This window comes from Nicotiana attenuata, unplaced genomic scaffold (genome assembly GCF_001879085.1).
Source record: "Nicotiana attenuata strain UT unplaced genomic scaffold, NIATTr2, whole genome shotgun sequence".
In the NCBI taxonomy this organism is placed as follows: domain Eukaryota; kingdom Viridiplantae; phylum Streptophyta; class Magnoliopsida; order Solanales; family Solanaceae; genus Nicotiana; species Nicotiana attenuata.
Window position 1 is genome coordinate 332,716 of NW_017671038.1, and position 12,547 is coordinate 345,262.

The 12,547-nt window shown below is 33.0% G+C and overlaps 3 protein-coding genes and 1 long non-coding RNA gene across 5 annotated transcripts; 3 read left to right on the plus strand and 1 right to left on the minus strand.

Moving 5' to 3' along the window:
* Window positions 1-293: 293 nt before the first annotated feature.
* Window positions 294-958, plus strand: LOC109205439. The gene is made up of 3 exons (XR_002064668.1): window positions 294-454; window positions 532-628; window positions 760-958. It is a non-coding gene; the product is annotated as an uncharacterized LOC109205439 (long non-coding RNA).
* Window positions 959-971: 13 nt separating this feature from the next.
* Window positions 972-2,281, plus strand: LOC109205440. The gene is made up of 4 exons (XM_019368150.1): window positions 972-1,046; window positions 1,135-1,271; window positions 1,916-2,072; window positions 2,203-2,281. Exons 1-4 carry the CDS (start codon window positions 989-991, stop codon window positions 2,223-2,225), a joined length of 375 nt encoding a protein of 124 aa, XP_019223695.1. The 5' UTR covers window positions 972-988; the 3' UTR covers window positions 2,226-2,281.
* A 4,371-nt stretch (window positions 2,282-6,652) lies between these two features.
* LOC109205445 (probable inactive poly [ADP-ribose] polymerase SRO2) lies at window positions 6,653-9,160 on the plus strand. Of its 2 annotated transcripts, none has more exons than XM_019368154.1 (7): window positions 6,653-6,741; window positions 6,907-7,022; window positions 7,153-7,509; window positions 7,958-8,199; window positions 8,414-8,547; window positions 8,667-8,762; window positions 8,952-9,160. In XM_019368154.1, exons 2-7 carry the CDS (start codon window positions 6,907-6,909, stop codon window positions 8,952-8,954), a joined length of 948 nt encoding a protein of 315 aa, XP_019223699.1. In that variant the 5' UTR covers window positions 6,653-6,741; the 3' UTR covers window positions 8,955-9,160. The 2 variants fall into 2 exon arrangements, with proteins under 2 accessions (XP_019223699.1, XP_019223698.1); XM_019368153.1 differs by having other exon boundaries at window positions 8,955-9,160.
* A 975-nt stretch (window positions 9,161-10,135) lies between these two features.
* Window positions 10,136-11,075, minus strand: LOC109205442 (polyubiquitin 8-like). The gene is made up of 2 exons (XM_019368152.1): window positions 10,919-11,075; window positions 10,136-10,778 (listed from the first exon to the last, which is right to left on the minus strand). Exons 1-2 carry the CDS (start codon window positions 10,965-10,967, stop codon window positions 10,246-10,248), a joined length of 582 nt encoding a protein of 193 aa, XP_019223697.1. The 5' UTR covers window positions 10,968-11,075; the 3' UTR covers window positions 10,136-10,245.
* Between the last annotated feature and the right edge of the window lie 1,472 nt (window positions 11,076-12,547).

Sequence of the window (12,547 nt, forward strand, 5' to 3'; positions counted from 1 at the left end):
AGATTGTGGCACGTTCCAGACCGCGACAAACCAGAAAACACCGTCTCCCTTGAATTAATTATTCAAGACGAAAATGTGCATTCGTTTTTAGTTGCACTTATTTTTTCATAAAAGTTTGACTATAACACTGTACAACTGAGTATTTGTCTGAATCAATATTAATTATGAATTTTTTGATTCTAGGGGGATCTTATTCATGCGACTATTGGTCGGTCACTTATACGTATGTTCAAACCAAAGATAAAAGAATTGGGTTTGTACGTTATGAAGAACTTTGTGGTTAGACCAAATTATACGAAACTTAAATACACGCGGCATAAATTGAAGTTGGCATTTACTCATAAGACGATTGTAGAGGAAGCAAATGATCATCTTTTTGGTATGAGTATCTTCGACTTAAAACCTTATGAGTATTTGATAAACAAAATTGATGTTGAAGAAAGTGAACTCTTCGGTAAGTATTCAATTCGCAGTTCTTTTATTTGAATGTCTTATCAACTTTCTCCTGATTATTTTTTTAAATTATTATAGATGTCATTGGAGAGGTTGTAAGTTATGGTGAGGTAGAATCCCATAACCAAGGTGATAAAACCAGCAATTATATGAATGTGGAACTTGAAGATCATGAGTAAGATTGCGTCTATGAATTTACTTTGTTATATATTTTAACATGATTACTTATCGTTGTCTGATTAAGTTGTTATATATTAACATGATTACTTATCGTTGTCTAATTAAGTTGTTATATAAATTACACAGGAGGAATAATATTTCGGCAATATTTTAGGGAGAATTCGTTGACCAAATCTTACCACATTTACAGGGATCACCCCATCAGCCGGTCATAATTGTTATGCAGTTGATAAAAGCTCACAAATTTCAAGGTATTTCTATTGTCTTGATGACATGGGATAATTTTTTTATGTTAATTTTTTGGTTCAGAAACTAAAGTTATATATGGGCAAATATTTTGTGCGTAATACTTGGCATGCCTCAAAGCTCTAGATTAACCCGGATCTTCCTCAAGCTATTGATTTTAAGTCCAGGTTAGCTATTTTCATAAATTAAGTTTATGTGGATACTACACAAATAACTGTTTATGGTTAAAACTAATACAAGCTTGCGTAAATACAGAATGGCAAGTGTCAATGAAGCTAACTTTGCCAGGATCAGTCAAATATCTTCTCAGCGTAGGTTATTCTGTTTCTGATGAGTTGGCTACTGGAACTGTAGAACTTAAAACTATTAGCGAATTGGTCGACTGCATGGAGGTGACTAATCTATTAAACTCCTTTAGTATTTAACTAATGTTATGTTGTGTATGTATAACACTGTTAGGTCTAAAAATACTTTTTGTTTTCCTAAATGTGCACATATATGTTTTTGGAATAACTGTTACGTAATTTTATGAGCATTTCATAATCTGAAACTTCACTAATAAAAAGAAGAAAGTTAGCAGAAATTCAGCAAGCAGCAGGGCATGTTAATGTAGAGAAATTCAGCAAGCAGCAGGGCACGGAATTCACACTTTCTTTACTGTTGTTGGGTAATAACATCTGAAATCTTCCCCTTAAGACTTAGAGCCCAAGCATCAACTCTTGGTGCAGTGGAACGCAGTGTTAGTAGTGTTGTGGTTGCAATGTCTTTCCTCTCTGTTTCTCGAATGAGTACAGTAGGAGGAACATTGTACAACTGAAATCCTAAATGCTTCTGTTCATGTGATATTCCCTTATGCATCTGAATGCTTACAGATTGAACTATTGAAGGTATCATTTAATGGAACTAATTTAATATCTATGCTTAGTTACTTATATTTATGGTTTTGGGACATAAATGGAATTTTTACAGCTTATGCTCTTGGCATTTATATATAGATTCCAACAATCAAATTTGCTACAACTTGACTTCTTTTCAGGAAGGACATATTTGGATTGTTGCGACTGTAGTAAATCTTCTACTGAAAAAGAATGGTCATATTTGGGGTGCAAGAGATGCTCGAAGAAGGTTGACAAAATTGGAAGTAAATTTTACTGCAAGAAATGTGATCGCCTTGATAGTTCTGCTACTCATAGGTTTGATAAGCTTCACTATTTACTTTGAAATAGAACTAAAGTTGCAAGTTACAAAAATAAGGACCAATTTTACTATAAAATATTAAATAAAACTAAAGTTTCAATTTCTTATTCTAAACGTGTCTTTCAGGTACAAGCTTCGAGTGCAAGTAATGGATCACACTGAACCAATATTAATAATTGTGATGTTCCAATATCGGCAATTGTTGAAAGTATATATCCAGATTTCTTTAACCATTCCAGTGACATTGATTACCTCCAGCAAAGAGCAATTCTTGCTCCGACTCTTGATATGGTTGAGTCGATCAATGAATATATGGTTTCACTCAATCATAGTCCTAAGAAGACATATTTGAGTTCTGATACGGCTTGTATGTCTAATCATTCTTTTTCAGCTTTGGAGCACGTACATACACCCGAATTCCTAAACAGTATTAAATGTTCTGGAATTCCAAATCACTCTATTACTTTGAAGGTTGGTGTTCCTGTGATGTTGTTGAGAAATATAGACCAGTCATCAGGATTGTGTAATAGCACGAGGTTGATCATCACAAGACTTGGAAATCGAGTTATTGAAGCCAAGATTTTATCGGGTAATATGGCTGGACAAAAAGTATTTATCCCGAGAATGACGTTGACGCCATCAGATGCAAGAATACCTTTTAAGTTCCAGCGAAGATAATTTCTAATTGTTGTATCTTTTGCCATGACAATTAATAAAAGTCAAGGCCAGTCATTGTCTCATGTGGGATTATTTTTGAAGAAGCCAGTATTTACTCATGGACAACTGTATGTTGCTCTTTCATGCGTGACGAGTAAAAAAGGGTTGAAGATTTTAGTTTATGATGATGATGGCCAAATAACGAATGAAGCTAGAAATGTGGTGTATAAAGAAGTTTTCCGTAATTTGGTTTGAGATGAATCTAGACATGATGGAATTATCAAGTATTTACAATAAATCAAGCAGTTAAAAAAATGGTACAACTTTTGACTTATAGGCGTCATGGCACAAATTAAAGCTATATGGACAGACTTTGTGTGATTGAGCACAAATAGTACTGTTATGTGAAAACTACATTCTCAAGCTGTGCATCCAGTGCTTGAAAAAGGACCTGCCAATGTTAATAATCAAAATTTGGAAAAGTAGATGAAACTTGAATGAGGAAATTGAAGTCGTAAGTAGATGAAAAACAGAACAATACAGTGATATTGGTGATCAACCAAANCTTCACAGGGAGTTGACAGCAAGCACTTTTATTCATGTTGCATACTAATTAACACTCTCTTTCTGAATATCTTACTAATTTTAATTAGTCAATCAGAATTCAGCCTAAACATCAAGGACAACTGCTGAGTGTCAGTGTTATTTAAATCTTTATACTGTCAATACTATTTAAATCGACGGGATTTACGTTTCTTTATATATTTACAGAGTTTACACAAGATATAAAGAAAGCAAATAACTTTACTTGAAAGAGGACTTGGAGATTTAAAATTGAAAAGTTGTGTAAGTTTGACATATACAAAAAATATACTCCTATGTATTTGTGTATAGCAGTATGTGTCTGTATACGGGTAAAACCAGGGCTAATGAGCACCCCGATTTTCCGGTGGGTCAAAAAGCGAGGACATAACTATATGGAATCGGAATCGAAGCTGGAAACTTCTTGTACTAAGGCCCGAACGGAGTGCTTGCCACTAGACCAAACAAGACAACAACCTCGAATTCGATACGAGCTCCAAGACCTCGGAAAGTGCTACACACGGTTGCATACGACTTAAAAAGGACCATGATACCCGCACCCAACCAGATATCACGGCATGAATCTCGCCCGATGTCGGTAGCATATCAGTAATTGATGTACAAAGATGATTTTTACCTTTTTTAGAATTGTACCAAGGGTAAAAGTCCCCTACTATATAAAGGGAAAGTTTTCTATTCCAAGACACATTGTAACACGCACAAGGCAATACAAACTTATTTCTTTGCTTTCTAGCTATAAAAAATTCTTATTTTGATCACTGGTCTTCATACACATTTGGCTCCGAATTGAGGGTCTGGTTGAGGGCAGAACTATTGTTAAGCTTAAATCCGAGCCTTAACTTAACATCACAACCGGTTTAGTTATTTATTTTATCTATGATTCATTTATCTAATATTCTTGATTACTTGTGGTGAATTAATCCACATATCCTTAAAATCGCATACAAGTTCAATTGTTATCCATTTTAAGAGTAAATAGTTTGGCGCCCACCGTAGGGCTAAGGATAATAGTGGTGGTCTGATATAAATATCCATAACACACTCTATTTTACGCTTGTTCTTTAAGGTTTCAAATTCAGGATAGCTTAAAAATGTCAAATTCCCAGTCTATTCACCTGAACATTGATGCTGAGTCCGGTCATCTTTCTGCTTATGATTTGCAGTTTCAGTTTTCTGCAGGTAATGAGGTGGACTTGATGTTCAGGAAATAATAGAGACTTTTTTTCTATATTTCTTTAGGAAGAAGTTGCTCTGAAGGCCTCAAATTGGACATTCAACCTTTTTGTTGTTTCTTTTAGTTTGGTAGAACTGTAGTTCATAAGACATAAGCATCGCCATGTTTTCTTTGCCGATTTTGTAGAAGTTGCTGCACAATTGAGAAGTTGTCTTCTTTTTCATCTAAAGATGGTAATGAATGGCTCAAGAAGATGGTAATGAATGGCTCAAGAGTCACAGTTGACACTCCAAGCATGGAGCAAATCATAGGTCCTACGATGTGTCGAAAATTCTTCACACCTCTGCTCAATAATGTGTAAGCAAGTAAGATATCCGATGATTGATCATCTTTGGTTCAATGGATGAAAGAAAAAACACATGTTCTCAGAGATTATAAATGTCTGCATGCGTAATATGGTTATAAATTCTAAAGTTGGATTATCTCCACAAAAGTTTATTAAGAACTTAAAATGACGATGCACATTGTGATTGATATATTAAGAGAATCTCACAAGGTCTCCTTCTGCTAAAATATTGTAACATAAAGATGCTCAAAGAGGTGGCTTTGGTTAATTTGTACGCTAGAATAATGAATTTTAAAGCAAAGACTAAAGTTGAAAGATTTATGCCCAAAAAGTAGACTAGAGAAAAATCTACATAGTTCTGTAAACTAAGAAATCACCCATGTACCAGTCATGAGTTGTGCCGATCAAACCACGGTCATATACAATCTTAAGAGTGTTAGGTCCATCTTTGGGTACAATTGAAATAGTTCAACAGTTGTGTAATAATACAGGAAAGATTTGGGTTTTCAGTTAGCTGAATAAATAATGAGAATGAGGCATACAAATTAGAACTAACATTATTGTTTACTTTATGTTCATTTTGCATTCTTGCATTTGTAGTGCATATTTTCACAGGCTACAGTGAACCTATGAATATCTTTATCACTTTTAACTCTTGGAATATTTCACAATTTGTCTCTCATTTCAAGAAAGTTACTACTGTCATACTACTTTCAATACAATTCAAATGACCAAATAATTAAGAGCAATATTATCATGCTAATATATTTTTTTTTATAATCCGCGCATCGCGCGGGTACGTATACTAGTAGATAGATATAGATATAAATATCAAATAATAAAACGCAAAATTCAAATTTTGTTCAAAGGATTGAGTTTGATCAATATGTCAACTTCTTTTACCCGCTTTCCCAGCCCACCAATATGACAAAAGAAAACAAGAGGGATGCATCTAATTGAAGAATATCTTGAGAAGATTTATGTTTATATATATAGTTCACACACTAATTGAGGATACCTTAAAAGGCACGTAATCTGCAATTGACAACAGTTCTAATACACAAGACATTAGGCGATAATAAAAACAGCAATAATTCCATTTATAGTCAATTTTGACAAATTGAAGAAGTGCAGTTAACATGTGTTGATTTTATATAAGTTCCACCGTTACTTGTTGATTAGTAGCCTTTGCTACATAAGATATCAATACAGCACATACACATTTTTTTTCGTTAGAACATATGACTCAAAACAAACCAAAAAAAAAAAAAAAAGATTTATGAAACAAGGGGTAGAAATGTAATAGGAACAGTCCAAACCAAGTACTCAACCGCAAGAAAAACCGGTTAGTAAACCGCCAACGCATAACTGAATTAGAATTAATAGCATGTTTGGCCAAGCTTCTACAATCAGCTTATTTTGAAAAATGCATTTCTCAAAAGTACTTTTTAAAAAAGTGCTTTTGGTTTGAAGCAGTTTGTGTTTGGCTAATTAATTTAAAAAGTATTTTTGAGCAGTAATTAGGGTTTGGCCAAACTTTTGAAAACTGTTTGTAAGTGTATTTTTCTCGAAAGTGCTTTTGGAGAAAAACTATTTTTTTCTGCTTCTCAAAAACTATTTCTGCTTCTCCTCAAAAATACTTTTTTCCCTTCCAAAAGCTTGGCCAAAAATCTAAATTTTTGGCCAAAAATGGTTTTCGCTAAAAGCTGACTTTTGGCCAAAAACAAAAGAGTTTGGCCAAAGGGGCTATAAGTCGGTTTTTCTCTTCCTTAACACAGCCCTATTCGTATCTTCCGCGTATAAATGAAATCCTCCTCTCCTTTATTTAATTCTTGTCTTTCTTTTCTTTACAACAAAAAGTTGATAAAAAGCTTCCAATTCTGAGGTCAGATATTTCTACTTTTTCTCCTTTCTTTGCTCCCCTTTTCTCAGCTTCTTTTTTCTTTCTTTTCTGTCTTCCAAAATATAATGGCACGATAACACTAATCTTAGAGCTTAAGTTACTCCAACTATTTATCTAATTTCACTCTTCTAATTTCTTTGTCTTTAGATGGAGCAACTTAGAGAAGAAGACCAAGTTTCAATGACAATAGAGAATCCAGAAATGTTACTTTCTTCCGATTCTGAAGCCGAGTCTTCTAATCCAAGATTCGAGCATAAGTTCAGGTTAGAGCGAATCCAGAATTTAAACTTTATAATTCCAAGCCATCCCTTCTTAGCTCAAATAATTGTTTTTGACATTTTAGCGAGTTTTTACCTTCATATTGAAAATATTCTACATTCATCACTGCTTCAGGTTGTTCAAGACAAATGGGATGATAAAATTAGAGGAAAATGACAAAGAACATGTTATAATCAAGTCAGGGTTTATTACTTGTATGGGGCCATTGGCAAAAGAAGTTGAAGTTGTAGCCATACACAAAAATTCATGTTCGACTCTATTAGGAAAAGCAAGATTGGAAGCTTTTCGAATTTTCTCTGAAGCAGTGAGGGAAAAATGCAATGGAAATGCCAATATCAAATATGCTTGGTTTGGTTCTTCTAAAGAAGAAATTTGTAACATTATTTCTCATGGATTTTCTACAACTACAGAACCAAAATCTGGAGAATGTTTTGGCATTGGTGTTTATCTTTATCCTGCAAATATTGATGGGTAAGCAATTAATCAAGCATAAAACAATACTCTATTGTTCCACTTTGCGACACCTTTTTTTTATTTAATAGTAACGGTGTCTGGACCAGTTTGTACACGCTTAATCTGTTCCAAACAAAAAGACATTTTGAAATTATTATCTTTAAACTTTTCATTTTAATCATAGAAATATTATTATATTATATGTGTATTATGATAATGTACCAAAAGTCTTTATTTTTATTATAAACTTTGAAGTTTATTCATATGATGCCACATTAAATGAATTAAATGGAGTAGCAAGATCAATCAAGATTGTTTTATATATATATATATATATGTATATATATATATTAGTAAATCGCCTATTCAAACTCATTAAAATTTTAATCAACCTTGGCATAAATTTGAACATTTGAATCATCATTTACTTCAAATATTTTAATTTTTTTATTTTTATTTGGTGAAGGTTATTATCAGCGGTGGAAGATGAGAATGGATTAAGGCACATGTTACTTTGCCGAGTAATCTTAGGGAACACGGAAGAGATTGCGGCTGGCTCCACACAATCTCAGCCGACTTCTGAAGAATTTGACTCTGGGGTTGATAATATTGTGGCTCCTACAACATACACTATTTGGGGTTCCCACATGAATTCTCATATTTTCCCCAACTTTCTTGTCAGTTTCAGGTCTCCTAATTACTTATTAAGTAAGCAATCCAACATTTATACTTTGTTCACAAATCATGTTAATTATTATTTTTTCCTGTTTTTTTTTTGTGGTTTTATTTATCTGATATTGGAAATTATTAGTTTGACTAATTTGAATTCATAAGATAAGCGTACTCTATTAATTTTTGCATTCCCAAAGTAATGAAGCATACGATCAATACTCAAGAGTATTTTTTTTAATTATTTTATTAGGTTCTTCAAAAATTAGGAAGGTCCCATTGAAGCCCACTCCACGTATAAAGTTTCCTGATTTATTGCGAGCGCTTTCCAAGTTTTTACATCCTTCAAGAATGGCTTTGATCTCAAAATACTATGAAGATTTTCAGGTATGTTTTTTTTTAAGTAAGAAATTTATTTTTTTTATTAAAATTCAGGTACTTTTATTATTATTCTGCTTATTAAATAAGTAATAATTGTTGGTAACGTGGTCTCTTTTAATGTATAGAGAAATAAGATCACAAAATTGGTACTCGTTCGGAAGCTGAGGCAAATAGCTGGAGATACGTCATTAAGAGCTGTGATGAAATTGTATCCACACAAGGTACACCTTCAATTCCTACATTTAAACAACTTGGTCCAATTACTAAATATGGAATAAGTCCTGGGGCTTTTATTTAAATTAATTTTCTTATATTTGGAAAGATTACATCGAGATATTTTTTATTTTGCTTTCCTAATTTCATATTTTATAAATTGCCACTATATTTTAATTTGTGTCAATATTGTTCAGTAGGATATCTGAGACAAGAGCTTGTTGCTTCGCTGCAAAGGAATGTGACCATGTTGTCGAAGTTTTCAAGTGTGAAGATTTTTCCAATTTTTTCTAATTACAAGTCTTTATTTGTAAATTGTATACATATTTGGACGACAAAATTATATACGTATTTGATATTCCCTTGCAAAAAATTCATACGAAATGAACTTCTCTCCTTTTGTTTTTCTTGTTTCTTATTTTTAACTGTATGTGCAAAGATGAGAATCGCAATTTATTTACTGATTGAATCCAATTACTCTTCTACGCCAAATCGCCGGCGTCTCCAATCAATCGAGTTTTAGTTGATAAAACTTAACTTAAAAATAAAGGTCAAATGGGGTGGAAAAAACAGAATATTGAGTAAAAATGGCAATTTACCAGATAAACGTGAGCTTTTATGTTCATTCGAAGAAAATTATAAAAAAGAAATGAGACAGTTAATAAAAAGATAGTTGAAGAAATGAAGTAATATATCCAATGTTTTAGTAGCTAACACATTTTATATTCATTGAAGTCTCTAATCAACTAATTAAGGGATGTAGTTAGATGGATGAGATTTCTCAATTCCTAACAAAAAGTCTCGGGTTCGAACTCTAGCAATGAAGAAATTTCTAGTAGGAAGCATTTGTTGCAAAATTTAGCAATGAAGAAATTTCTAGTAGGAAGCATTTGTTGCAAAATTATCAATTGAGTAGGTACCAATGACAAAAAGAAATTTCTGACTCCCCGAATTAATTAGTAACAAAAATGTCACATAAAATGGCAGCATTATTTTGTGATAGCGAATGAAAATAAAGCATAAAGATTCATTCATCTAAACTGTTCCATCTCTTTGTATGATTCAAACCTAAGGAAAAATCTGTGAACATAAGGAGGCCTATATACTAACCCCGCCAAGAGAGGAGGTTGTTCAGATGGCCGGCCCCCCACCTACAATCCCAGAATTGTGGATTCGAGTCATGAAAGAAGCAATAACTCCAACAAAGGGGAAATCAAAAGGGGAAGGGAATAAAAAAAAAAATCTCAACAACTTAGTGCGAAGAAAAAGGGAAACAACTTAAAACTTGCAATAACAAAAAGTTCAATAAACACATCACCAAAAAACTGTTTTAACCAAATGGTTGCATATCACCCAAGGTTAAAAATATTGAAATCTCACACAACCTACAATCTCCTAAATAAAAAGAGAAAAGGGACACAAAAAAAAAACAAGTAACCCAGTAATGTTAAAGAACCAAATAACGCAAGCCTACATTTCAACAACCACATCTCAGATCAACCGAAGAATCAGTTCACTGTCAAGTTGGATGCCTAGGTCGGCGAGAAGCTCTGAATCACCACACTCTTTTCGTCTGAATATTAACCTCTGCTTATGAAATCGAATACCCTCCTTTTCATAAATGGCAGCCTTAACATCTCCAATGGTGTCATCAGACCCTACCATTAGCTCAAGAGCACGTCCTGAATCAACGTTTCTCACAACTATTTGAGTAGCTGGTGCATATCGAAGGATTAAAGTGGAATCCTCCTTAATGATTCCCAGAGCTTGTGCATCCCTCAAAGTTCTTCCAAACTCATTCAAGAGTTTCTGTTTCTTAAAAGGAATACCCTTTTCTTCCTGAATGTACGCTTTAACTGCAGCTATAGTCTCATCTGGCTCAACCATCAGTGCAAAAGTTCTTGAATCTGAACCTGAAGAGCTATTATCTTCAAGGGTATTCAGTACCAAGGACAGATTGTTAACATCTTTGAAGGTGTCATCCTGAACATTGATGTTCATTGTTCGCCTTCGTAAACATGGATCTAAAACAAAACATATACTACTAGTTAAATCATCTATTTTATATAGTCAATTTACTTTTGAACATTCAAAAATATTTGTTCGATTTTTATTAACTTAATTAATCTAATTAAAATTTTCACATGTTAATTATGGTGCTTACCATTTTCTGCGGCCGCTGTTAGTTTTATAGTACAGTTTTCTGGAGCCATTGCCAACTTTGCTTTGATCTCTTGATCTATTTTTCTTCCGTCTTCCCCTTCTACATGAAATGGATAAACCCTTATTTATAGACTAAAGTGTTTTTATGGGGAAAATGAAGCTCAACTAACTACTCATTTAATCGTAATAATTAAGGTGAAACAAATTAAAATCCCAAAGTTGGTTTGACTGGTATCATAATTTCTCCTTATTGAAAGACGGATGCTAAAGTACTTTTACGGGAAAGATAAATCCACCCCAACCCTAAAATAATTATGGAGGCAATTGATAAAAATTAATGAATTGCCTCGTAAAGTGACTCAGGTTTTAATTATGGAGCCAATTTCAACCCTCACTAATTATGATTGTCCATTTAATTCTTCTCAACCTGCTTTATGAATGCATATGATTATCAGTATAAACAAATTTAGCCGTCCATAGATTTTTGCTATTTTTTTCGAACAAAAAAAATTAAATATGATCAGTTTTTTAATTTTTTCAAGTTCTCAAGAACTGGTTCAGGTTATTTTTTGGGTGAAATTTTTTCTTGTACTCAAGAAACTTCAAGTTTTTTCAATAAAATGCATGTCCAACATAACTTCAACATCTAAAAATTATTTTTCAATAGAATTGCAAAAATTCTTTTTTAAAATTTCAACCAAATCTATAACCAAACGCTAACTTAATTTTAACTTCGTGCTTAGTTGGGAGAACCAGTAGTTGAGAAGCAAATAGTTACTGGTTTAATTAGAAAGCCCATAAAGCCTATAAATCATTTCGTCCCAGTTATATCACCTCAAAAGACAAGAATAAACCTAAAAGAAAATTCATTCAACTCTTTCATTGTGAAAAGAAAGAACTGAAATGAAAGAGAATTAGGGCGTGGATTCTATTGATAGGAGTATGAATACATGTGTGTTTGTTCTTGAGGCACTTGGTTTTTTTGGGCAGTTCTATGAGGCCTACACGACCAAGAAAGAGGAAAATTCACATTAATGAATTAAAACACTAATACTTGCTTCAGACTCCCTCATAATCAAATCGAGAGAAAATATTATGTCTTATTTCCATAGCATCACTAATAATTTTGTACTAATTTTAATTTAAGAGTCGAACTGACATTGTTAGTAGTGTCTTATTTCCATAACATCACTATCCATCTTTTATTTTACTAAATAGATAATCAGAGATCCGTAGAAAAGCCTTAATGCTTTGATTCACCGATGTGGGTAGGGATGTTCAAAATCGAACCGTAACCGACAATCCAATTGTAAAATTAGCTTACTGTCTTATTAGTACCGGATTATCAGATTAACGGTTGGTGAACAGATTGAAGTCTTATAGTTAACAATTTATTGATTTGGGTTTTAATTATGGAGCCAATTTCAATCCTCACTAATTATGATTGTCCATTTAATTCTTTTTTTGCCGTGAAAATGGTAATTACAATTAAATTTGATTTTCTGGTTCTAAAAATACGTGATCTATTTTTTTCCTAGTTGTTTAGGCCATAGATGTTAAGTAAGAAATTAGAAAATGAGATAAGAGCTTGAAAACAAGGTGATAACCAAACCAATAGGCTGATAAGCGG